This window comes from Pleurodeles waltl, chromosome 4_1 (genome assembly GCF_031143425.1).
Source record: "Pleurodeles waltl isolate 20211129_DDA chromosome 4_1, aPleWal1.hap1.20221129, whole genome shotgun sequence".
NCBI classification, from domain to species: Eukaryota; Metazoa; Chordata; class Amphibia; order Caudata; family Salamandridae; genus Pleurodeles; species Pleurodeles waltl.
The window spans coordinates 807069413-807097239 of NC_090442.1; the positions used below are offsets into that span (position 1 = coordinate 807069413).

At 43.7% G+C, this 27827-nt stretch overlaps 1 protein-coding gene across 2 annotated transcripts in view; it reads left to right on the plus strand.

The window, feature by feature from the left end:
* The window catches only part of LOC138288185 (protein NEDD1-like), a 257865-nt gene that overhangs the window by 35469 nt on the left and 194569 nt on the right, over positions 1 to 27827 (plus strand). For both annotated transcript variants that reach the window (XM_069229526.1, XM_069229525.1), the window contains exons 2-4: positions 16108 to 16248; positions 18213 to 18307; positions 23383 to 23499. In XM_069229526.1, the coding sequence (XP_069085627.1) occupies positions 16116 to 16248; positions 18213 to 18307; positions 23383 to 23499 (345 nt within the window). In that variant the 5' untranslated portion in view covers positions 16108 to 16115. The remainder of the gene's footprint in view (positions 1 to 16107; positions 16249 to 18212; positions 18308 to 23382; positions 23500 to 27827) is intronic.

Here is a 27827-nt window from a genome sequence, read left to right on the forward strand (position 1 = left end):
TGCATTTCTGAAAACTAGAGACCTAGGGGAATCCAAGATGGGGTGACTTGCGGGGCTCGGACCAGGTTCTGTTACCCAGAATCCTTTGCAAACCTCAAAATTTGGCTAAAAAAACACATGTTCCTCACATTTCTGTGGCAGAAAGTTCTGGAATCTGAGAGGAGCCACAAATTTCCTTCCACCCAGCGTTCCCCCAAGTCTCCCGATAAAAATGATACCTCACTTGCGTGGGTAGGCCTAGCGCCCGCGACAGGAAACACCCCAAAGCGCCACGTGGACACATCCAAAATTTTGGAAGAAAACAGGTGTTTTTTGCGAAGTGCCTACCGGTAGATTTTGGCCTCTAGCTCATCCGGCACCTAGGGAAACCTACCAAACCTGTGCATTTCTGAAAACTAGAGACCTAGGGGAATCCAAGGAGGGGTGACTTGCGGGGCTCGGACCAGGTTCTGTTACCCAGAATCCTTTGCAAACCTCAAAATGTGGCTAAAAAAACACATGTTCCTCACATTTCTGTGGCAGAAAGTTCTGGAATCTGAGAGGAGCCACAAATTTCCTTCCACCCAGCGTTCCCCCAAGTCTCCCGATAAAAATGATACCTCACTTGCGTGGGTAGGCCTAGCGCCCGCGACAGGAAACGCCCCAAAACGCAACGTGGACACATCCCATTTTTTGAAAGAAAACAGTGCCTACCTGTGGATTTTGGCCTGTAGCTCAACCGGCACCTAGGGAAACCTACCAAACCTGTGCATTTCTGAAAACTAGAGACCTGGGGGAATCCAAGGAGGGGTGACTTGCGGGGCTCGGACCAGGTTCTGTTACCCAGAATCCTTTGCAAACCTCAAAATGTGGCTAAAAAAACACATGTTCCTCACATTTCTGTGGTAGAAAGTTCTGGAATCTGAGAGGAGCCACAAATTTCCTTCCACCCAGCGTTTCCCCAAGTCTCCCGATAAAAATGATACCTCACTTGTGTGGGTGGGCCAGGTGCCTGCAACAGAATAAGGCCCAAAACCTGAATGGATAGAAGGGATAGCACAGCAGGTTTAGAAGGGCATATTCTTTTATACATCTTTAGACGGACTCTGCTTTGGGGACCCACATAAGTGAGGTGTCATTTTACTTGGGAGACTGAGGGGAAAACTGGGGAGTAGGAATTTTGTGCTGGAGCGGTGATCCTACTAAGAAAAATCAGGAAAATATGCTTTTTTATGCAAATTTTGAGGTTTAAAGAGGAGTCTGGGTAAGAAAATGTTGGGGGAGCCACACAAGCCACACCTCCCTGGACTCCTTGGGGTGCCTAGTTTTAAAAAGTTTCTGGGTTTTGTAGGTTTCCCTACATGAAGGCCGCACCCAGGACCAAAAACATAGGTGGCCCTCCCCCCCAAACACAGGTATTTTTGGAATATATCACTTTGATGTGTGCACATACGTCCGTGATGTGCCAAACACTAAAATTGTGAAAAGAAACACACTTAGGTTATGTGAAGAAGACCCCTCACCCAACAACCAAGTTGGTGGCATGCTTCATCATCGGGGTCCCACCCGAGGCACCTAGCGTGACACAGGTGTGCTGCGACGCCTGATTACAGCGGAGCAGGTTTTGTCATTTTTTACAACACATACTGGTTGGATTTGGCACAAGGGTGAGTGATGGTTCAGTGGATCAAATTTTATTAACAAGAGATTTCACAAAAATGAAATGCACTGCTAATAACTGAAAGGCAAAAAAGTGAACCAATGACTCACAGCTCGTGAGCTGTAAAGCCGCGACAAGGCACCGACCGCTTTACAGTCCATTCACACACCTTTCATACATGACACGCACAAGACCATTCACACCGCCAGGCACGGGCCCAGCACATTACAACACTCACATCGACAGACCGCGCCACTCAAGGGCCCATCACTTACATACGCCCACATGCCTGATACAAGAATCACACCAGCTGATGGGAGTGTGGACTGCCGTTTGGCTGGCACCGCCAGCCAAGCGCCACCCCACGCACACCGCCAGCCAAGCGCCACCCCAAGCACACCGCCAGCCAAGCGCCACCCCAAGCACACCGCCAGCCAAGCGCCACCCCAAGCACACCGCCAGCCAAGCGCCACCCCACGCACACTGCCAGCCAAGCGCCACCCCAAGCACACCACCATCACTTTTTTTGTTTATAAACAACAAAGAAACCACTAATTATAAAATAAGCACAAAACTACAAACACAAAAGCGCTAACTAAATACATGACAGAGATGCCAACCGTGAAACATATGAAAATATAAAACAGACCGCTTACGCTCAAGGTATTTCCCAGATTTTTTTTGGGGTATGGTAACTTCTGTAACAGCCGGGAACACACAGCCCAGGCTTTGAAGGGCATTCGGGGCAGTACATCCGGCTCTCCCTCCGGATTAATCTCCGGGCACATACTCTACATTTCTTTGTGGCATGTCTTTTTTGGGAGTGGGAGGAATGTGATCTGGAAAGTGCCGATCTTTCAATCTAGCCACATCCTCCACCACTTCTACTCTAGGAACTCTTGCCGGTTCCACCACAATAAGGCTTTCTATCACCGACTCCTGAAATTTAACAAATGTCATCCTTGACTCGGGTGAACAATCCTTGTATACAATAAAGGCATTAAAAGTTGCCAAATGAAATAAATGTAGAGCCAACTTTTTATACCACACATAAGACTTACGAAGAGCAGTGTAAGGTTCTAACCTCTGATCTACTCTATCAACACCACCCATGTGCCTATTGTAGTCCAAAATGCACGCAGGTTTGTGCACTTCCGCAACCTGACCCCAAACAGCCACAGGGGAAGTACACTCATCATGGATGGTCGATAGCATGTACACATATCTCCTGTCTGAAAATTTCAGAGCTAGCAGCTCATTATTCCGCAAGGCACTGCACTGTCCCCTCTCAAGTTTTTTATAGACAAGCTCCCTTGGATAGCCTTTCCGGTTAGAACGGATTGTGCCACAAGCAACAGTGTCCAGCCTAAACAACTCCTTGAACAACTGCACTCCAGTGTAGAAATTATCTACGTACAAATGGTGACCTTTGTTAAACAGCCGTCTAGCAAGTTCCCACACAATTTTTTCGCTAACTCCAAAAGTGGCCGGACAACCAGGAGGGTCAATACTGGAATCCCTACCAGTGTAGACCCGGAAATTATACACATATCCTGTACTGCTTTCTGACAGCAGATACAATTTAATCCCATACCGTGCCCTCTTACTAGGAATGTACTGCTTAAAAACTAAACGCCCCTTGAAAAGGACCAAAGACTCGTCCACACTTATCTCTTTGCCTGGAACATAGACCTCTGAAAACCGATCCACAAAATGATCAAGGACAGGCCTAATCTTAAAAAGGCGGTCACAATCAGGGTGATCTCGTGGCAAGGCTAAAGCATAGTCTACAAAATGCAGCATACGAAGAAGAAGCAAATACCGATTACGTGTCATAGTTGCAGGAAATATAGCAGTTGCCATCAAGGGACTAGTAGACCAATAAGAAGCCAGTGACGGCTTCCTGATCAACCCCATCAAAAAAGACAAACCTAAAAACCTTTTCATCTCTTCCAGATATGTGGGAACCCAATGAGTAGCTCTAGACTGAGGCTTAAGTCTGGCAGCGTTGTCCCGCAAATATTGCTCTGCATACACATTTGTCTGCTCCACAATCTCTTCCAAAAATACATCGTCCATAAACAAGTGAAAGAAATGGACAGGCAGAAAGTTTCCCGTATTAACTCTACACCCTGGGAGACCAGTAAATGCAGGTAACTGTGGCTGCTCCATGTTTGGGGCAATCCAGGTGTCCGGTCTTCCAATGGGAAACCCTGCAGCCCCAGGCCGCTGCACTCTTGGCACATCAATGTCCTCCTCTAACACAGGCCCTTCATCTGCACTGAGAGTAGCTTCCTCATCAGAAGAATACTCTCGGACAGAAAACTCACTTCCAGAATCTCCTGCTTCCTCCTCTGCCTCAGATGCAGAGTCAGTGTCGTAATCATGGTCTGAAGACGACTCAAAGAGCATGCGAACAACCTGCTGAGCGGTCACTTTGCGGCTAGCCATGATCCTAACAACAAATGGATTGCCAACAACAACTAGCACTAAAATAAGTAATAAACAAAGTGTAGCTTTATCACAAAGAGTTATGTACTACAAAAAACTATACCACTCAGGTGCCTGAAATAGCTACTCACCAAGCAACTACTCTGCACAGACAGCAATCACCAATGATATCCCACTAAAAAGAAAAAAGAAAAATGCAATTTAGACATATGACAACACAAACATCACTGTGCTCAAATCTAAGGACAATGTCAAACACACAATACTGCATTTAGTACACCACCTACAAACATGTCAACAATACTCCTTTGGAGTAAATTGCTTTCACTTACCTAAAACATGCAACTATGCAAACCACAGGACAACTACTGCCAAAACCGCAAAGATCCACAGCAAAGGAAGCAAAAGCGTTGAACTAGAAGAAAAAGAAGAAATAAATTGTTATAATCACAAATACAAATACTTTGCCAGTTGACAAACACCCCACCACCAAGAACTTAGAAGTTGTCCCTGGTACCTAAGTGGATCCTGCCCCCCTCGGGGGTAGATGGGCGTAAACAAATTGGCCAATCTGACCCCAAGGGGGGCAGAAATGGGCAACACCTCTGTGCCCCCTTTCAGGGGGCGACCCTTCCCAAAGGGGGCACCCCCAGCACAACACAAAACAAAAAAATCCCTGCCGTATTGGTGGTCTCTGCCCTCCTTGGGGGCAGATGGGCCTACAAAATTACGGGCAGAGATGGCCAATACAAATTGTCCCCACCTTAGGGGGGCGACCGTTGCCCAAGGGGTGCCCCCAAACACACACCACACACACAACACAATCCCTGGCACCTAGTGTGCTTCCACACACCCCCCCCCCCGGGCTAGATCGTCCAAAAAATGGCTGGTCTGCCATCGGGGGGGGGGGCCGAAACAGAAAAAAAAAAAAGCTCCCCAGGGGAGCGACCCTTGCCCAAGGAGTTGCCCCCAAAATAAACAATAAAAACAGAATCCCTGGTGTCTAGTGGTTTTCGCCCCCCCCCTGGGCAGATCAGCCCAAAAATCGTCGGAACTGCCCCCGGGGGGGGGGGGGGGGGACGCAAAATACAAAAAAAAATTGCCCCCGGGGGGGGCAACCCTTGCCCAAGGGGTCGCCCCCAAAATACACATAAATAAAAATATCCCTGGTGTCTAGTGGTTTTCGCCCCCCCCTGGGGGCAGATCCGCCGAAAAATCAGCGGATCTGCCCCCAGGGGGGGGCGAAATACAAAAAAAAATGGCCCGGGGGGGGGCGACCCTTGCCCAAGGGGTCGCCCCCAAAATACACATAAATAACAATATCCGTGGTGTCTAGTGGTTTTCGCCCCCCCCCCCTGGGGGCAGATCCGCCGAAAAAGCGGCAGATCTGCCCCCAGGGGGGGGCGAAATACAAATAAAAATTGCCCCCGGGGGGAGGCGACCCTTGCCCAAGGGGTCGCCCCCAAAACACACATAAACAAACATATCCCTGGTGTCTAGTGGTTTTTGCCCCCCCTGGGGGCAGATCCGCCGAAAAATCGGCGGATCTGCCCCCAGGGGGGGGGCGAAATACAAATAAAAATTTCCCCCGGGGGGGGTCGACCCTTGCCCAAGGGGTCGCCCCCAAATTTACCAAAAAAGAAAATCCCTGGTGGCTAGTGGAGATTCCTGCTCCACGATCGCGGGCCCTGCCTGCGATCGTGGAGCATGAATCTTGTGAAAACAGACACAGGGGTAAAGGAAAAACCCTTTCCTTTCCCACCGTGTCTGTTTTCACCATCCCCCGCTCCCCAAAAACGGAGAGGACTCACTTTGCAGGTCCTCCTCCGAAGACGCGCTGGAAGCAAATGGCTTCCAGCGCGCCCGGCAACACTAGATGACGTCAGCGCGCTGTGCGCGCGCTGACGTCATCGGATTGCCGTGGGGGGGGGGTGGGGGTGGAAGGGGAAGGTCAAGCCCCTTCAATCACCGCCTGGGGGGGGGAGGGGGTGCACGGGGGGGCACGCTAGCGCTCACCCAAGTTCCCCTGTGCCTAGGACGAGATGATCTCGTCCAAGGCACAGGGGAACTGTAGCCTTGGACAAGATCATCTCGTCCAAGGCACAGAAGAGGTTAACTGAAAACCCTTCCATGTCTCGTATTCCATTACATCATAAAATAAACCTTTCACCTTGCTTGTGTCGGTGTGGGGGTTAGGCCTAAACTGGTTTCTAACTACGAATGACTGTGTGGTTTCTACTTGGGCTTTATACTAAATGATATTTTCACGTTTCATTTTTGCTACAGTGTTTTTTTTTTTTTTTTTTTTTTTTTTTACATTTCCTACAACAACCAAATATCTAAAAATGTAATCTGCATACAGAAACCTACCTTTCTGCCTAATTTGGTGCAATTCCATCCAATGGTTTGGGCTGTAGTCATGTTCAAAACTCTTATGGGAATTAACACTCTGGAATGCAAGTCTTTTGATCCCCCTCCTACCCCATTCCCCTTTTTCTCGGCCCCCGCTTAACAGATCACTCTGAAACTTTCTATGGGCAATAAGAATCACCATCACAGTTTTTGGGGAACATTTTGTGAAGATTTTTCAAACGGTGCCAAAGACATAGGCAAGTAAAAAAAAAAAAAATGCTTTTTCTATGGAACGTGGTCCTAACTATATTTATCTACTGGTGACTGTCAGTAGGTATTATCATAATAACTGTATATCCTCTTTAATTAAACACTGGCCTATTGTGTCTTGCTGGCATTAACAGTCCAGTCCTAAAGAGAACAACTGGACAGTCCAATTTCATGTCCGATTAGTAGGTGGTGTTTTCTGCCATGCCACTATTGCAGAATTGCAAGATACATTACTCTGCATTATCAATAGATTACAGAGATCCAGTCCCACTGGCCTTTGAAGCTTTAGCTTACAATATCTTTACATTTTGAAAGTGCAGTACCGCCTGTGCTTGCTAAAAGAGGTTTTGCACATCTAATCATTGCTGCATTGCACGGATGGTAGTATCCTGGGAAGCTTGTTTGTGGCATTGCAGAGCACATTTGTGAATCTGTACTGGTGCACTGCAGATCCCTCCCTCCAGGGCAGTCAGCCCATCTGCAGTTCAAGCCTGTGCTGTTTTTAGGTCGAGGATAGCAGCGTGCAAGCACTGCTTTTCCAAGGTGTTGGTATGTATCTGGGCTTTTAACCACACCCACCACTCTTACACGTTCATGGGCTTACCTTTCAAAAATCCTTTCTTTTCATGGGTAAATGCTTTATGTTTGTCCCTCCTTGGGGCGGTTTGGTTACCACGTTGGCCATCTACCCTGGTACATGGATAATTGCACTTTTGCTGATAACTTTGACTGCGAGCGAACTTCTTTTTCTTTTAGTCTCTCCTTGGCGCTCACGCTCATGGAGGCGTGATGCTCTGAATCAACTGTTTTACTTTTTATTTTCTGTTTGTGTAGCAGGAAAAGTCAGGTTGGGAATTTACAACGCTTATAACTCTAACTCAAGCAAACACGAGACCCATTGTATTGGGAATTCTTGTTTATTATTCGAGATGGCATGTCTGAAAAAAATCAACAATTGCTGTTAAAGACATCCCCTGCTTTCTCTGACCTCCTGACATTCGCTCAGAAGTTCCACTGATGCTTCTTTTCAGAGGTCGATGAGCTCTCAGTATATTCAGGCATTGTTCCTCAAGAAATAGAAAAATATTAAAAGTCCATAACTGTTTGATTTTCAGAGCCATGTGGACACTCGCCTGAAAAGCTTAACATACACTCATGACCCAAACCTTCAGCCTAACAAAAGCTTAGTTTATCATGTACCAGTTTCCACTGCAATTAATTATCAACTTTTATTTCTGGCACTTACTGCATGAACTATAAACACAGTACCCCAAGCTGTTACCAGATGGTGTTTTTGCAACCGACCACATTTGCTGCAGTGAGGGGTGCACAAGAACAGACCACTACTAAGTGGTGTTCGATAGTAGTAGTAATTAAAAAGTTGTAATTCAAAGGGTCTTAATAGCAAGAAGTGTTGCTGACAGCATTTCGGAATTTCAAGAGTGCAGTACCGTGTGTTTTTGCAGCCTGAACTAATTACTTTGTCACAGTGCCAGTAGTACCAGGGGATGCTAACTAGATGGCATAGTGCAGCCTGGCACCGTGTCTAGGTTACTATACAGCACCATAATGATATATTGGTTGGGCCAGTCGTGCAAGTATTGCTGAAGCTTGGTTGTTTACATTATTTCTTGAGCATATTTTGAATCCCAGATTTATGCACTTAACTCCAAAGAAGGAACAGAGCCCTTTCATTGGTGCGTTGTAACTATTTATTATGTAACGCTCATTCTAGGACTGGCAGCGACAGTCCATGTGTGCTTCCCCTGAAAAAAGTGCTTAGATTGCACATTTGGCTTGTAATAAAGATTACACTCAGTACATCAGATCTGAGTTGGTTGTCATTGGAAACCAATGATCACGGCTATATGGTTGATTTTGTTTTTTATGCAGTGATACGATATAGGCAGTGTGCGTGACATATTTATTGTGAAAACATCATCGCTCCATTTAAGTGTTAGCTGTTGTTACTTTACACGAAAGCTTACAGAGAAGAGCTTCGTTCCATAGACTTTCAAAAATTACTTCAGTTAGGTAGGTTTGGTGTTGGTTACCCCCGTTGCAAACTGTGGCTGTTTATAAAATTGCTCTGTCAGAATCTTTTTAGGGCGTATTAGGCGAAATAGTGTTTTGCTTAGCCAGCTGTAATTTTCATTACCTTTGTTATTTTAAGACTGATTGCTGGTCGCCTTGTGGGAAAGCTTACTTTCAAAACAGTATGCCTGAGTTGGTTATGGTGACAAACTATAAGCCTGATTCGTTCACTGGGAGAAAATCTTGTTTGATTCCATAGGTCTGATCTGCTTATTATGAAAATGCGGTACTTTGTTACACGTAAGTTTTGTTTGTGGTGATTTTTGCTAGGGTCTATTCAGAGGGGTTGCACTTTTTTTTGACAACCATATTTTTCTACATACTTGTAATTTCATAACTGTATGCATGATGATTTGCAGTGTATTTGCACTGTGATGTTTATGGTGTCAAGCCAATAGTAAAGGCTGGAGGCTGACGCCTTTGAAAATGTTATGCCAGATTTACTAGGTTTGATGTGTTTATTATGAGACGTTACGCCAAAGTCAGTAGGCCTGACTTGCATATTTTGAAAAGCAAGTGCAAAAGGCAATAGGCATTTACAGGTGGACTGTTTTTACTCTTGATTAACACCTACTAATAGGTATTTGTAACCTGGAATCTCACAGATCACTGTAGTATGAAAGGCTTCAGGCTTTGGTTACCAACTCTGACAAACCTGGGTACAAAAGATTTACACTGTGGAAATTCTTACTAAATGGAAAACAGTAGGCCCAAGTTGGTGATTCCAGATGCCATAGGGCTGGTCTATTATGAAACGTTATGACAAAGGCAGTAGGCCTGGCTTACTTATTGTGTAAACATTTTTACAGTGGAGTGTTATCACGCTGCAGTGGGCTGTAGACAGCTACTTTGTTAAAGAAATGTAACAGATTACCATAGTAGGCAAAGCATTTTGTATTTGTCACCCACTCAGACAAACCCTGCGATTAGAATATTTTAACTATGATGATTTGTAGTAAGGCCCTATTGAAATGGGTTTTATATTTTGTAACTGTAATTTTGTATACTTTTGTAATATGATGGTTTTGTGCTTTATGGTTACCTTGTGGGAAATCTTAAGCTCAAATCAGTAGACCGGATCTGACTATCATGACAAGCCAATGATAACAAGTAAAGGTCTGATTGGTCCACTAGGAACTGGTATTGCAGGTGCCACAGGTTTCCTCTGTTTTGGTCTGCTGTATTTGTTATCTAAAACATGCTAAAGCCAATAGTCCTTTAAGGGCAAATAATTTTTTGATGTTAAATCCTGCTTTCAGGATTTTTGTTACATGAAATCTCACAAATTCTTTGTAGGGATGGGTTTTGGTGTTGGTTACCACCTTTGACAAACCCTAGAGGTTAAAGATTTGCACTGTTTCTTGTCAGTAACTCTTCACAACGCTTGTCATGCTTAGCTGTCTGCCAGGGTCTAGTTTTTATTTAATATATATATCTTTTGGTTCAACCTTCTTCTACCACTGGTCTGACTGTCATTTACACTTTCCTTCCTTCTGTGACCGCATAGTGCATCGTGTACATTCGTCACATCACTCATTTACTCTCTTGCCCTATGGATGACAGCATTTTCTGATCACATGAGCACATCAACCTGAAAATGTACGTGCTTCAGTGTCAGGCTGGTTGACCAGTCTTTTAGTTTTCAGTTGTCTCCTTTTATAGTTCCCCTTTCACTTCTGTTCTACTCCTCTTTTCATTTACATTTGTCTTTAGAGGATATTAAAGCTCCCCAGGGAGAGCTTGCTAGCTGCTCATTTCATCTACAGTGCGCCACAACCTGCATAGGCACTTCCTCTAAACCAGTGATCTCCAAACTTTTTAATGCCATGCCCCCCCAGTTGAAAAATAAAAATCATTGGGCCCCCCTTCAGAATTTTTTCTCAATTATTTTCTAAAGATGGCAATGTTTAAATATGTCTAGGTGTATTGAAACCTTGCAGTTAAGCACTGTTACCTTTTTTAAAATGCAATAACATGTCTCTGCTTAAAACAAAACACTGTTATTTGTATAATGACTCTTTTGACCAGAGGTTGGCACTAACCCCCGCCCCCCCCCGATCACTTGAGCCCCCCTTACTGTTGCCCGCCCTCCAGTTTGAAGACCCCTGCTCTAAACCAATCTACCATTACGGAATTCTGTTGTCAATAGTGTATTGTTGTTTTACCTTTCTAAGTTAGCCACCATGTTTGTTCTAAACTTGGACAGCAGTAGTCTATGTACAATACCACTACCAGACAGACACCAACTGCAAAATTATTAGTTGGAGGGGTTGGGCAGCTAAGTACTAACCTCTAAAATTTCCTGTAGTGCTTCTCGGGGTGAACCCTCAAAGTCACTAAATGAACCTGAGCTCAACCCCTGGTAGCTATGGCACAGAGCAGACAGGCTTAACATGGAAGAAATGTGTAAAGTATTTATTCAGTATGGAATGAAAGTCAAAAATCCTCAGTGTGGCAAGGTGGCAGACTGTGGCTGAAAACGGTTTCACATTGCCGGGTGACCTGCTGGATGAGGTCTCTGTGAAGCCATTGACTTTTGGCAGAAAAGTGCTGACCAGTAAAAATTTGAATTGTGTGCCCAGCGAAGGTCCTTCGCCAGCTAGATACTTTGCCTTGCTTTGCCTTGTAAAGATTCCTACCTTCAGACTTAGTCACTTTTTTGAGCTTGGACTCTTCCAGAGGGGCAGGGCTGAAGTCTGCAGCTAAAGAGGGCTCCACAAGGCTGGTATACGTTTTCCTCAAGTATATTTACAGCTTCCCAGAGAGAACCTGCTAACAACTCTTTTCATCTACAGTGCACCGCAACCTGAGTAGTCCCTTCCTCTAAACCAATCTACCATTACGGAATTCTCCTGTCGTTTTACCGTTTCAAGTTGGAATGCATGTTTGTTCTAAACTGAAGAGGGCTCCACAAGGCTGTATACATTCTTCGCAAGGTCCTGATGAATAGGATTCGCTAAACCTGAAAAGAATGTTGCGGGAGCAACCTGAAACTTTGGCACAACGACAATGTATCTTTGTCAGATTGGCTTGGCAAGTTGATCCCAGTCTCCCTCCGAGCAAGAAGATGGCAAAAGGTTTCTAAGTCCCAGGTTTCAGGATTATGTTAGAAGGAACTAGGTCCTCTGAGACAACACTTGGGGTCACAACTTACCCAACAGCAGGGTCTAGGGAGGGTCTAGTTGGAACTGGTTAGCTGGAAATGCAGGGAAAAGACCTCTGGAAGCTTGTTGTGTCCCTGCAGGCCAAACAAGAAATTCGCTTTATGAACCCTAGAGTCAACTTCTGTTCTGGGAGAGCAGGTCCAATATTCAGGGCTCTTTCCTTGACGCAGACAGCAGGTCCAGTCCTTTTCTGTTCTTCCACAGGTCCAGAAAGTGTTCTGGATCGAGTACTTGCGATGTCGCATTTATGGAGAGTGGCCGCACCAGCATGTAGATGGAGAAAACGTCTGGTCGCTCCCTAGCAATGGGATAAAAGGTCTTCGGTGTAACCCTGCCCACTTTTTCAGCACATCTGTGTTCCCTACTGCAAACAACCCCAGAGTGCCCTTCTCTGCCTATATGAAAGGCCAGGTGCACCTCAGGGAAGTGGCTGGGGAAATAAGCAACCCCTCCCCTGTGGTCACTCTAATCCAGTTCTGGGCAGTTCCTCTCCCACCATGCCTGGTGACTAACAGGGTAGAGGAACCAAAGAATGGAGCAGGTGTTAACTACATCTGCCTGTGACGGGGATGGCCTCTCTGAAGTTAATTAAGTTCTTGTGCGTAACCCATTTGATCAGCCTTCCAGTCTCTTCTCTGGGAGCAACTTCACACCTCATCAAAGGGGTTAATCGGCTTCCAGGTGACAGCTGGAAACTCATGCAAATAGGCCTCCTGAGGCTTGCAGGTAATAGGCAACTTTCTAAAAGTTCCTGTTCGAAATTCTTTATTACAAATCCAACATTACCAATAAATTGTGTTTGGAATAAATATTCTAAAAAGTCAGGGAATGAACTTCTAGCTGTTTCCTAAATGGCGATACCATTATTTAATTTGAATACAGTATTCCGATTCTTTCCTATGGAGCAGCCAATCCTTCTACAGTGAAAACAGTTTTGAGTGCCTTTTCAATGTAAGGAAATGTTTAATGTTAAAGATTTACATGCCTTACCATTACATACCATGCCCCCTGCCTTTGGACTGTAAGGCCTAATTAGGAGTGACTTATAAATAGGGCTCCCGGTTTTATGATATTTTTTTTTTTCATTTTCATATGTATCTATAAATATTTATTTTTTCACAACATTATAAGTATTTATCCATATTTATTTTGTGTTCTGTGAGTGAAGTTGTAAAATTGTATATTTTCATATTTATATAACTAATAAATGTATGGGCATACTTTGACACCTGTTGTGTTTTAGCAAAATAAGAAGCCAGCTCTAACAGCATAATACACCCACATTCGCATTATACTACAAGTGGATGTTGACAATGTTGTTATGTAAGAAAATCACTTCTTGTTTTTAACTCCCCATGCCATTTATCTACCCAACGATTGGCTTGGAACTGATGAAGACAGTATGGAAAGTCACTCAAAAGAAGTCATTTCCTGTATTTTTCCATTGGCAAAAAATAAATGCAGACAGGAAACTTTGCTTTCTGTCTGTATTTATCTGTAAAAATCAGTAAACATGAAAATCAGAGTATTGCACATAAATATTTTAAATGAAGAATTAGGCCTGTCCGAAAGGGGTTATTTTGGCAGGTCAAAATTGTAGTTAAGATGTGCACAGCCAAGCTACACAGGACAGGCCTACAATCATGTTTGCATTGTCACAGCAGTGGATGGGACAGTGAGTGCTGTGGTCCACTGGTGGCATTTAAATTACAGGCCCTGGGTACACTTATAGGTAAGCTGGATATGCCGATTAGGGGGATGGCAATTTCATTATGTAGATGGGGAGCACAGGCACTTTACCACTGGTTAGCAGGGGTAAAGGATAAATAATTCTGCAGCCAGCAAAAACAGTCAAGGCAAACAGTGCAAAAGATGGTAACTACCAACACATTAACAAACATATTGTATATATATGGGCTTGCAGTTGCCTTATTGTTCCACACTGCTGTGTGTTGAGCAGCCATTTGTCTTCTAATTTTCGTCTAGCAATATTAGCAATGTTTAGTCATTTCTTAGTTTTTTAAAATTCTGTTATTGTCTTGCAAAACCTCTGATGTTTTTACTTGTTAAGCACAGTGGATAAGAAATATTCATTTTCTATTGGAACGGAAGCGCATTGCTTATAGACTGGTCTTACTTTAGTTTTCAGCCCTTCCTCTAGCCACAGCCTGTGATCATTTGTACTGCATTTTATTTATTATTTTTCTGTGTCTAGGTTTTTTGGAACTAGTTTTCATTCGGAAGGTCATTCTGTTTTGCAGGTATGCAACTTTGCTGGCTTACAACGATGCCTAACTCTCCCATTAGTTGTCCATGCACTCAGTTACTCAGTAAATCATTAATCGAAGCACTCACTTTTCTATGTAACCATTAACGTGTTCTCACATGCAACCAGACACAAACATCTCCATTTGTTGGTGTGACACGTTCATGTAGCAAATAGCCAAATCTGTTGGCTTTGCTAGTTTTTCTGTGCACATGTGAATCTGACCGCACTATGTAGTGTTTTTTTTATAGAAAATTCCTCAAATCTTTCCTAGAGGAGAGCTACCAAACTTCTTCTAAATACAGAAGAAATGTTGATGTCCGTATGTTCGACTGCAATTTTTACAGGCAGAGAACAGTTCCTCTTTTCAGTACCTCCTGCATCCCTCAGCCAGACGTACCTTAAATAGGCTCTACTTAACTGACCATGGCCCTATTTAGCACTGTGGATCAACAGCCAGTCCTTGAGCCAAATAGTGGTAACAGAAGTTCGAGGCCAAGCTTGAATCAGTTCCGCTGCTTTGGTGGCAGGTGGCAATTCACCATTATTGGCAGGGAACTCTACCAAACTAGTTAGTTATTAGTTGATGAGGCTTGAACCAATGCTAAGAAATGTCCCAGGGAGCTCATTTCCACATTATTTAGCCGGGACATGCTTTGTAGCGAAAACATTATATCTGGATAAACCTGCCTCAGCAGTGTTTTCCACCTACTCATCTCCACTCCTGCTCCTCCAGATACAAACCATCGGATTTAAAATGACATCTTCTTCCCTGTGCCAATAGTAGGTCCAGTCCTCCTGCGCTTGCTTGGCCTTGAGGAATTCCCTTTCTGAATGGTAAAGGTACCACAGAAGCATACTTAAATACAGTTTGTACTTGACAGACCCTAGGTAGTTCCCTCCTATATCACAGGTATTGCGTAGGCAGTCCACTGAGGTAGCAGGTGAAAGGCAGAGCTCAAGAGATATGCATGGCACATGGAATTGTATATGCTGTTTGAAATGCAGTTTAGGTGAGATCAGGCAGAATTGATCTTGTGCTCCAAAAGTGTTTTAAAGGAAATATACAATGTCCTTTTATCTCTACAAAGTCGTTTCCACGCATATTACATACAAGGTGCACATTTGCAGTCAGTTGTGCTTTCCTATCAGAGTTTAGATATATACAGTAGGATTATGTCCTACAGCAAGTGCTGATATAGAAAGTATGAGATTAAAATTTAGGAACAGGGTATTTTAGTAGTACTTTGATAAAAGTTATACTTCACTCACGCTCTACGTGCCTTTTTATTCAGAATGGAGTTGCAGTGAAGTGGACTGATGGCTACTTTGTCAGAGAGACATTTAGTACAGTGTTGAAATAAACAACACCTATCTGTTCAAACGGAGCACAGGCAGCGCATGCTCTTCAGCAGATCACAGACTCTACACAAGTCTGCATACCAAACGCAGAAGCAAAATTGAGTTATTAGGGTTCAGTCTTAAGTGGAATGATTTTTTAAAAACATTGAGCTTGGCGATTGTGTTGTAATTTCTGATAGTTGTACTCCTCCCATTTTATCACTTAAATTTGAGCTATTTGTAATGACTGTAAAAGTGTGTTTTTTTTGTATAATATTGCTACCACTGATTTCTGAAATGTCAAAGTGCTGAAAGTTGCAAACCCTGCTATTAGACTGCCCAGTGTACTCCTTACAGGAAGTTCCGATGTCTGCCCCACTACTTTTGATTCTGCGACCTTCATCTTCAGCAGGAATGTCTGTGTAGGGTAATTGATAATCTGACAAATTACTTTGTTTTTTGTAACTAGCAAATAATAGATTTCTTTTTTTTTTTTAAAGAAAAAACAATCTTCTTTATTTCCATTGTAGGTCCAGCCATGCAGGACATCAGATTTGCAACTGCTGGTGAGGACATTAAAATATGGGACTACTCTTCGATGACAGTGGTGGACCAGTTTAATCCCCATACTTCGCCTCCTGGAATTTCCTCTCTTTGTTGGAGCACTAATAGTATCCTTTTATAAGCAAATTTAGCGGTTTGTATTGCAGTACATAATGTTCGAGCTGGTAGAGATTTGATCTTGTGTAAAGTTTTTCAGTTTTTTTTCTGCCACCATTTTCTTTCTGGTAGTTTACAAATAGAACTGGTTTATTAATAAAGTCTTGCTTATACTGAACATTATTTATGTAATGCCTAAATTTACAGATAATGCACTAGCTATAGAGCAATTTACAAATATTTAGAAGATTGCCTTCCCCTTTCTGTTTTAAAATGCCGCCACGAAGGCCGTTCTTCATGACCACAGGAATGTGAAAGTCCAGAAAAAGGGCAGATTGTTGTAGATGGAAATATTGAGCATAGCTACTAAAACCCAACTTGGAGTGTTCATATACTCTGGTAATTTTAAGCGATTATAAGGCAAAAGATGAGTGCCTTATTCATATTTTCCAGTACTATACATTTCATAATTGGCCTCAATTTTATGATTCAAAATGGAAAATGCATCATAAACAGAGGATATTAAAATACACCTGGTGTCCAAGGCAATAGATACTCACCCCCTTTTAATCTAATTTAGAGTAACAAAAATGAAAAATATGAGAACATGTAAAGCGAAATAACAGAAAAGCCAGCGCTGCTTTATGTGTAGGTGGGTTTCTCAAGGCCCAGCCTTATTCTGATCTCTCCATGGCGAGTTGTATTGACTATGGAGAGGGGGAAAAAAGGTAAAAAGAATCCCTTAAACTAATGCTCTGTGGCATGGCTAGTCCTGCAGAGGGCATGTGATACATACAGAACCCAGCCTTTCTGGCCGGTTAGTAAAAAGATGAACTATCTAATGTCTTGCGGAACAGCTGAGGAGGAATATTTTATACTCGCACCACCTTCTCCTTAAGCAGGTCGGTTTATTTTCTTCTCTTGTTTTCTTCAGCACTTCTGCCACAGAAAATGCGCCAGGAAAGGAGATGAGAGGGATAATGAATTTGAGTATTTCTGCTGTAGGAGTGGGGACACCCCAGAATATTTTCAGTTTAATCTTGCTTTCTCTAGCCTCCGTGCAATGAGAATGGGAATGAACGCGTTGCTGCCTGCTGAACGGTGCACAACGACTTCTATATTCCAACAGCTGCTCTATACATTTTAAGAGGGGAGTTGCAAGCAGACTATGGCTCAAACCTAAAGTCCGAATCCCTGGCACTGCAGGATGCAGAGATGGGAGTGCAGTTTCAGATCCGTTGAAGACTGGAACCCAGAGGCCAATATGTGCCTGTGATTATGTCCTAGGGCCCATATGTATTTACATTACTGGCCCTCATCATCTGCCAGCATGCTTCTGCTGCTTCAGAGCACACTGCTGCTGAGCCACAACTGTCAGCAATAAGTCATGCTAATAGCCGTGCACCAGTTTCCGCAGCTCTTGGCGATGCTCACCAGAGCCTTGTCTCCCCTCAAAAAATATGGTGAGCCCTTCATTCTGCTGAAGCAATTTGTAAATATAACCAGTGCATGTTCTGTAATTGCACAAAGGGTGTCAATTGCAGATCCCTCTCTGTCACCTTTCACAAGAGCCTACAAACGTGACGTGTGAGTCTTAGAAAATATGTAACAAAGTCACATGCTTGAAGAGGAAACACTGCAATTTTGAGAAAATAGCCAGTGACTCGTAGCTTGTATACTATCACTGTGAAGCTGAATATGTGCTGAGCTCACCATTGTCTTTCTATGAGAGGGATCTTAATGGATTCTACTGCTTTTGCAGAAAACAGAAAAGGAAAGCCTATTCACATTCTGTGGGGATGAACCACATACTGTGAGAAGTAACAACAGAGGTGTATCTGTTTTCTTTTCAATATAATTGGTATATTGTTAATATTTTCCTTCTACCAGCACGCCATTTTTGACCCAATTTATTGTTAAAACAATTACTTTAGTGACGTTTGTGGCTGTATGACTTCTTTAACTAAGCCTTCAGATCATTTTCTGGCTAGTGCCTCTGCCTCTGGTGATAAAATAGTAGTTTCAAGCTGCAAGTCCAAATCTGTTCAGCTTTTTACTCTTGCAGAAGGAGTAAGTACAAATGTGTTTTCAGTCTGTTGTTGTGTATTTGTATCATGTTCTTTTTTCAGTTGTGCTTTGTGTTAAAGACATATTAAGGAACAGAAATGTTCTAATATTTTAGCAGTTAGTTCCTGCTAAACAAAGGCCCTCATTTCTACCTCAGTGTTTTGTTTCAAAGACCGCCGAGGTACCGCCGTGCTGAAGACCGCTAGTGCAGGCGGTTTTCCGCACAGCGTATTATGACTGCTGGCAGCCCTCTGTCCTTTTTCGGACGAAGAGCCGCCAGCAGCCATACTGGCGGTCGCGGGGAAGTGGAGGCTGCTCCACCGCCCGTCATCAGAACACCGCCCACCGAATCACGTTCCATGATTCGGTGTGGCGGTGTTCTGGTGACGGGGAGCTGGCGGCGGAGCAGCCGCCATGGATCCAGTCCCCTCCCGGAGGATCAACAAGACAAAGTAAGTTGGTCGTCCATTAGCGGAGGGGGGTGTTGTGTGCGTGCATGGGGGTGTGCGTGTCAGTATGTAGAGGAGGTGTGTGAGTGCGTATATGCATGCGGGGGTGTGTTGTGTGTATGGGAAATGTGTGCGGGTTGGTCTGTGTGCATGTCTGTTTGTATGTGTTGTTTTAGGGTATGTGCGCGTGTAGGGGTGTGTGCGCATGTTGGGGTGGGGAGGGTGTGTGTATCTTTGCATGTTGGGGGTAGGAGTGGGGAGGGGGGTCCTGCCACCTTTGGGGGATGGGAGGGAGAAATCGGGGAGGGGGGTTGGAGAGACCCCTATTAGTGCCAGGGAAGGAATTCCCTGGCACTGATAGTGCCTACCGCCATGGATTTTGTGGCAGTTCCAAACCACCCGAAATCCATGGCGGTATGCAGGCTCCTGATACCGCTGGCGGTCTGGTGACGGCCGCTGGGCTGCAGACCGAAGTCTCCAGCCCAGCAGTCGTCACCGCCCTGGGGGTCGGAGTGGAGAAGTGGCGGATGACCATGGGAGTAACCGCCATGGTCATAATTACATTTTTTCTGCCGGCCTGTTGGCGGTTTCACCGCCACTTCTCCCCCGTCCGCCAGGGTCATAATGGGGGCCAGTGTGTCCTGTAAGATGGTACACACACATGCCCCGCCAAAATCAGGCACAGGAAAACAAAAATGTGAAGGGTAGAATGCTTGAAGCCATCCAGTGATAATTACTCGGGCCACTTTACAATCGATACTTAATTCCCCAACATTGCATTTTAGACTGCGACCAGTCGTCTGTAAATCAGACCTTGTTCTGCTCCAATAAGAACTGTCTAGCTCAAACTTCCGGGCCAGGCCACCTTCAGATGGGGAAAAGCAAGCATCCCCAGGCTAGTTTTTGCCTAAGTGCTTAATTGGGTGCACTTGAGTGCAATGGCACGGTGAGCATGTGAGCCCCATCACCAGTAACGCCTTACAAGAATGCTACAGCAAATTAAACACAAAATACATCAACACAGTGCAGTCACACAACTGAATAAAATATAAAACTCTGCATGTATGTAGCAGAATATGTAATACACAACACTAATCGGCATCCAAAAAGTGACTACACCAGCTTATTCTTCACCCTCTCCCACCGTCCCCATGTAGAGCGCAACAATGTTCATCCGTCTCATTGTGCAGTTTGTAGCAGATGCAAAACAGCCCACAGAAGGCAGACTACATAGTCACTTGAAAATGTCATCATTCTCTGAGGTGAAGAGAATACTGAAATCAGATGTCCGTATTTTCATTAGTGAATATTGGAAGGCACCTGCAACTCTTAAATTTCTTATCAGGCGAGCAGAAGTCGCCATACAAAGGGGCTGATAGTGCAGATATACAATGTCCATTGCTAAGGAGCCCACTCACGACATCAGTACTTAAATACCTCTCCTCGCACATCCGTGTATCCGTCTGACACTATGAAGGATGCAAATTGTAGTCTGTTTCTGCGACATGTAGGTAGTTATACATTGCCAAATGCAATTTGCGCTGAACTTTCAGAAGACTTCGTCTTGTTCACAGCACTGCTCAGACAAAACACTTTCTCCTTTCACTAGACCTTCTTTTGTGTCTTCCTGTTAATGCATTCCATAGTCTGAATGTTTTTTTTTGTATCTACAGTGCGAACATCTGACGGCCCTATCCCATAAACTGTTAGACCTCGAACCCCTTTTCAATAGGAACACAATCAATCCAGATACTCCTCTTCTCAAAACGAGGTTTGTTGCGACTGTTTCACAGCCACCTCGTTGCGATGAGGGATTTGCTGCATCAGCTGAAGCTTTATTTTCGCTTTTGGGCCCAGCATCGCTGTCTTCTGCACCGTTTGTAGTTCATCAGTTACAGATCTTTTTCAGCTAACCTCTTGTCAGCAGACCTCTCTTTTTCTGTTCTCTGCATCCTTGTAAATTAATCTAACCTCTGCTAGGAAATGCAGGGTGTCATGCACAAATTAGTGTGAGGTACTTTTAGGCAGATGGGTAAAATACTTTTGATTTATTTTCTTAGGTTACAGGAATTACAGCACAAGCTGGTACACCTAAATGAACCACCAGAAACTGGGATCCATTCAGTCAAAGAAACCTCTGTCAACCTCCAACACAGCAGGGCACACAGCACATTCTTCCTCGAAGCAGCTTACCGGCCCATGGCATTCAGCATCACTACTCATAAAGACAATTAAATATAACCGAACAGTTTGTGAAGCCCTGATTATTTTAAAGCGTATATTTTGTAATTCTATTTTAATTTGCTTAATTTCTTGGTAATTTGTTTATGGATTGGTCTCACAAAATGGAATTCTCTTGTAGAAGTGGCAGAGCAATAATATGAGTATTTGTGATGAGATGTCCATGAACAACAGGCTTTTTAGAAGCCACGGCTAAGTTATGATCTCTTGCTCTCTCAGTATACGAGATTCGAGAAGGCCCCTTTGTGTGCCTATCATCCGCCAGCGCTGGGCTTTTTTTGGGTGTTTTTCTTGTCTTTCTTTGGGTTTTTCCCCCAAAAGATGTTTAATGAAAGCTACCCTTTTATATTGGACATGGAAATGTGTTTAAAGCCATACATGGCAAAGGTTCTGTGCTGCTACAACAGACTGAAAAGCTACACCCCGGGGAGGCGGCTCCACTCGAGCACTGTGAACCCGGTGTGCATAAACAAATTTCATAAGAGCAAGCAAGGAGGTCGCGCTTTTCCAGTCAAAGCCGCCCCGATTTGGAATAAACTGCCTCTCCACCTCAGAGCAGCAACTGAGTGGTTGCATTTTAAATCCGCTTTAAAGACCTGGCTTTTTCCTAAATAATGAGGTAATACAACAACTGTCCTCTGTCCAGGTGCATATACAGGGAGTGCAGAATTATTAGGCAAGTTGTATTTTTGAGGATTAATTTTATTATTGAACAACAACCATGTTCTCAATGAACCCAAAAAACTCATTAATATCAAAGCTGAATATTTTTGGAAGTAGTTTTTAGTTTGTTTTTAGTTTTAGCTATGTTAGGGGGATAGCTGTGTGTGCAGGTGACTATTACTGTGCATAATTATTAGGCAACTTAACAAAAAAATATATATACCCATTTCAATTATTTATTATTACCAGTGAAACCAATATAACATCTCAACATTCACAAATATACATTTCTGACATTCAAAAACAAAACAAAAACAAATCAGTGACCAATATAGCCACCTTTCTTTGCAAGGACACTCAAAAGCCTGCCATCCATGGATTCTGTCAGTGTTTTGATCTGTTCACCATCAACATTGCGTGCAGCAGCAACCACAGCCTCCCAGACACTGTTCAGAGAGGTGTACTGTTTTCCCTCCTTGTAAATCTCACATTTGATGATGGACCACAGGTTCTCAATGGGGTTCAGATCAGGTGAACAAGGAGGCCATGTCATTAGATTTCCTTCTTTTATACCCTTTCTTGCCAGCCACGCTGTGGAGTACTTGGACGCGTGTGATGGAGCATTGTCCTGCATGAAAATCATGTTTTTCTTGAAGGATGCAGAATTCTTCCTGTACCACTGCTTGAAGAAGGTGTCTTCCAGGAACTGGCAGTAGGACTGGGAGTTGAGCTTGACTCCATCCTCAACCCGAAAAGGCCCCACAAGCTCATCTTTGATGATACCAGCCCAAACCAGTACTCCACCTCCACCTTGCTGGCGTCTGAGTCGGACTGGAGCTCTCTGCCCTTTACCAATCCAGCCACGGGCCCATCCATCTGGCCCATCAAGACTCACTCTCATTTCATCAGTCCATAAAACCTTAGAAAAATCAGTCTTGAGATATTTCTTGGCCCAGTCTTGACGTTTCAGCTTGTGTGTCTTGTTCAGTGGTGGTCGTCTTTCAGCCTTTCTTACCTTGGCCATGTCTCTGTGTATTGCACACCTTGTGCTTTTGGGCACTCCAGTGATGTTGCAGCTCTGAAATATGGCCAAACTGGTGGCAAGTGGCATCGTGGCAGCTGCACGCTTGACTTTTCTCAGTTCATGGGCAGTTATTTTGCGCCTTGGTTTTTCCACACGCTTCTTGCGACCCTGTTGACTATTTTGAATGAAACGCTTGATTGTTCGATGATCACGCTTCAGAAGCTTTGCAATTTTAAGAGTGCTGCATCCCTCTGCAAGATATCTCACTATTTTTGACTTTTCTGAGCCTGTCAAGTCCTTCTTTTGACCCATTTTGCCAAAGGAAAGGAAGTTGCCTAATAATTATGCACACCTGATATAGGGTGTTGATGTCATTAGACCACACCCCTTCTCATTACAGAGATGCACATCACCTAATATGCTTAATTGGTAGTAGGCTTTCGAGCCTATACAGCTTGGAGTAAGACAACATGCATAAAGAGGATGATGTGGTCAAAATACTCATTTGCCTAATAATTCTGCACTCCCTGTATTGTTTTCTCCTTGTCCGCAGTTTGTATTTATATAGCTTCTAGGTCCAGGTACCCTTTGTGGCAATAGCTGCTCTTTACAAATGTATTAAATAAAATAAATAAAACTCTTACCTCATCACTGGGAACACATTACAGTGCTATTTTGAATGAATATTTTTTTTATTGCAGGAAAAACAGACCTGCTTACATTTGCATTCCAATTTTCAATACCTTGTGAGTGGAGGTCTTGATAATACTGTCAATATCTGGGAGTTAAAATCTAGAAGACTTCATCGCTCCCTTAAGGTAAGGACCAAACTTGGAGCTTCTTTAAAAAAATACTTGTGATGGAACGCTATGGATGTGCATTGCAAAGTACGGTGTGGGTACTGCTCACTTTGTTTTAATGTTCTTGTTTAATTAATAAATCAATAAATTGAAGTCAACACAATTGTCTTCCTCCCATCTTTTCCCTTTCCCACTCTAGATGGGCCAAATGTAATAAAATGCATAATGGAATAATTTCTATAGTCTCATACATTTACATATCAATACCATGGCTATGTGATAAATCGTCATTCTTCTGTTTGGAATGACACTTAAAGCACAAAGTTCCTAAGAGGCATCAAACTCTGAAGATTCCCATGGATCCAAGGTTTTTAATCGCCAAAAAAAGAAAATTCACCATGTAGGAAATGAACGGTGACCCAATGGAAACCTAGCGATGCAATCATTGTCAACCTTTCAGCTCCATACAGTAGTCAAGATTTTTATTCCACAGTTTCAATGAAGGAGACAATTGTTTCCCCCCTTTTGTGATGTATGATATCAAGCTAGTTCTACATTTACAAACTGCTTATTGCATCTCTTAACTTCAGCCTCTCCTATACCACCCAGTATTATCAGCATAGGAGGAATTTGTAACGGAGTTCCCAGTACTTCATGCAGTACTCCCTCATTAGTTTCCACTAAAAGGTTTGTATCATAGACATAGCGACAATGTATCATAAAACTTTCCTTTTTATCCACATTCCTACACACATAATAATGAATGGAAGTAGCCAAAGGTTTTGACTAGTCATATATTAATTTCTATTCAAGATATTCGGTTGGTTTAGTCTAAAAGGAGCCCTAATGACAACTTCCCTGGGTTACATAGAGCCTCTTGCCAACCACTTTCGTATTCCACCACATCGTTCTCCCACTTGACTTTGAACTTTTGCGGAGGTATGTGAGCATGGTGGGACTGGCCGTATCGGGCATCTGGGATTTCCCTGTGAGGCTGGAAGGATAGAGGGCTGGTTTCGTTACTGGGGGGGGGGGGGGTGGGGGGGGTGGGGGGGGGTTTGTAGCAGTGCAGCGGTTTTAAAAGCACTGCAGAGTTCCTTGTATATCCAACAGTGTTCAGGCAACAATAAAAGTGCTGAGGTAACTCGGGTGATTAATGTACCTGCTGGAGAGAGATCAGAATTTTGTCTGATGGCAGTTTTAACTCCTCTGAGGTAGCACAGACAGTTAATATGCCTGCTGCAAAGAATGTGTGCTTTGAAGATCACACAACAGTATTTTATGTGCATAGCTCAGCGGGATACTGCTTTTGTCATAGAGTTCCTTTTGTTACTGTGCAGTTGTAATTTTATTTATATAGCACTTACTACCCCTGACGAGGCGTCGAATCACTTTCCAGAGAGTAGTATGCTACTCCGGAACCCAAGAGGAATTAGTGGTGGATTAGTAAAGGGAAAATTTGAGTACAGTATTATTAGTATTATTATGAGTTAATTTAAGCAGAGGATATGTGAGTTTGTTAGTTGGATTGATAGAGTAATGGAGGGATAGAGGAGGGAAGAATCCAGAAGTGTTAATTGGGTGTTTATAGTAATAGGATGAGGCTTGGGTGTTCTTTGGGCAAGTGTTGTATAATGTGTTGCATCTCGTCCCAGTGTGCCCTGTCGTAGCGAGCAAGTAGGGCTTGTGAGTTTGCGATCCGCCATTGATTGGCCGCCTGTGCTGCCACTCGTTTCCCCACTGCGTCAAACTTCCTACTCTCTTTGTTAGGTGGTGGAGCGTCTCCTGACGATTGAGAGTTTGCCCTCTTTCTTGCTGCTCCTACAACCACCGAGTCTGGTGTAAGTTGCTGTGTTATAAACACAGGATCTGTTGGGGGAGGCCTGTATTTTTTTCTCCGCCCTAGGCGTGATAGCTCTTCCTTTAACTGGCTCCTGGAATACCTGTTTTGCATGTTTGAGCATGCCCGGGAGCATTGGCAGACTCTGGTAGGAAGTGTGGGTGGATGCCAAGGTGCTGAACAGGAAATCATCCTCTATTGGCTCAGAGTGCATTGCTACATTGTGGAACGTAGCTGCCATTGATAGTACCTGCGTATATGCAGTACTGTCCTCTGGAGGTGACGGCTTTGTTGGGTAACAATCCGGACTGTTGTCTGATACTGGTGCATCATACAAGTCCCATGCATCAGGATCATCCTGCGTCATCCCTGTATGCGTAGGTGACTGCATAGGAGGTGTTCCCACCGGAGACAACTGTGGTGAGTGTAGTGTGGAAGGTTGTGGAGAAAAACTTGGTGGTGGTGATTTTTCTCGGGCCACCTTTGCCTTTGGCTGCATTTCTGACTCTTGAAATGCCAGTTTTCTTTTTGTTTTAATTGGAGGAAGAGTTTGTATTTTTCCAGTCTTTCTGGATATGCAACCTCCTTTGGGTATGGTCTGGCTCAACCATACTTATTTCCTGCTCAAATCTGTGTTTTTCATGCATTTGGCTGGAAAGTCCTTGCTCTTCTGTGTAAGAGCTTCTTTTTGGCTCCGAAGCCGATTTTTTCGGTACCGATTTTTCCGATAAAGTCTTTCTCGGTTCTGATGTTATTTTTCTCACCTTGGGTGAGTCGAACTCTCTGTGTCGAGATCGTTAGGTGCCGGAATCTCGACCGGAGTCGGAAGTCCTCGGCAAATCTCTGGCCTTTTTCAGTGCCGATGTTTGGTCACCTTCTTTTCGATGGGTTAAGCCATGGCCTGCTGGCGGTGGCATCCCCTTGACCTTAACGATCTTTGTGTGAGTTTTGGACGGGGCAGTTTTACTCACTGGTTTCTGCATCGTTGTGGTTCGCTCACTTTCGGAATCGTCAGAGTCTGTCCCCTGGATGGAAATTCTTTCCTCCTCCTCGGTGTCAAGTTGTTCTCTCGGTGTCGACGCCATTTGTAGTCTTCTCGCTCGTCGATCACGAAGGGTCTTTTTTAATCGAAACGCTCAACAGGCCTCACAAGTATCCTCCCTGTGTTCTGGTGATAAACACAGATTACAGACCAGGTGTTGGTCTGTATAAGGATACTTCGAGTGGCACTTCGGACAGAAGTGGAAGGGGGTCCGATCCATTAGTCTTCGTCGATGGATGCGTTCGGGCCGACCAGGCCCCGCTGAAGAGCGGAAGCCCCGAAGGGCCGCCGGAGCGCTTCTGCGATCGGTGCCGATACGATAACACTACCCTGGTACAGAGCAAGAACAATACCGTCAAATTTTCGATATTTAGCTAACTTTCCCAATTCGAAATACGGAGCAAAGAGGAACACTTCCGAACCCGATGGTGGAAAGAAAATAATCTAAGATTGAGTCGACGCCCATGCGCAATGGAGCCGAAAGGGAGGAGTCCCTCCGTCTCGTGACTCGAAAAGACTTCTTAGAAGAAAAACAACTTGTAACACTCCGAGCCCAACACTAGATGGCAGGATAATGCACAGCATGTGGATCTGCAGCATCTCATGCCACGAACAGATGTACACTGGGTAAGTGACATTTTCCATATATACACATACACACACGCGCGCACACACACACATACATACATATATATATATATTTAACCGTGAGTAAATATAAGTTTGTTAAACGGGCTTAAAGAGTATGCGTGTAATTTATTATTATGAAATAGTAACAATACATATTTCCTAAAGAACTATACATATCTAGAATATACACCTAATCAGATTATAAATATTTATCATCACAGGCATATGCAATCCATTGCTGTTTGAATATGGTGGTTATGAAGGAAAGAGCCCCCTCTTGCATAGTCTTATGAAGGTGAAATAGTTATCTGTGGATATGTGTAAAAAGAGTTTGTTTGGGTAGAAATAAATTGTTATTAGTAAAGTCAACCCTAACCACTGCTAAGTTCTGAATCCCGAGTTTATGCTTCCCCAAACTAAACGCTCTTAAAAAAAAAAAAAAAAATGCCTAGCAGCATGGATGGTGTGAATCCTACACCTTGTAGTCCTCTTTGTCTTTTATATAACATTTTCTATACACTGATTTCCACACGTATGATTCATTGTCTCTGTATGTGTGTGTGATGTAAAGTGCTCCGTTGCCCTATGCTGGTAAGAGAAGTGCAATAAGACAAATTACCTATATGTGAGAAAGGGGCTATGGAGAGATGAGAGGCACTGTTAGAGGCTGATGGTGAGGAAGTCATTGAAGATAATCAATAAAGGTTGCCCTATCCTGGTGCTCTGTAAGGGCATCATTTACTATGCTTTAAAAATGAATACAATTGACTATATAATGAAAATGTTTTGTAGAATGCACTGTTTTTGCCGTTTTTTTCCCCAAATTTTCTTGGG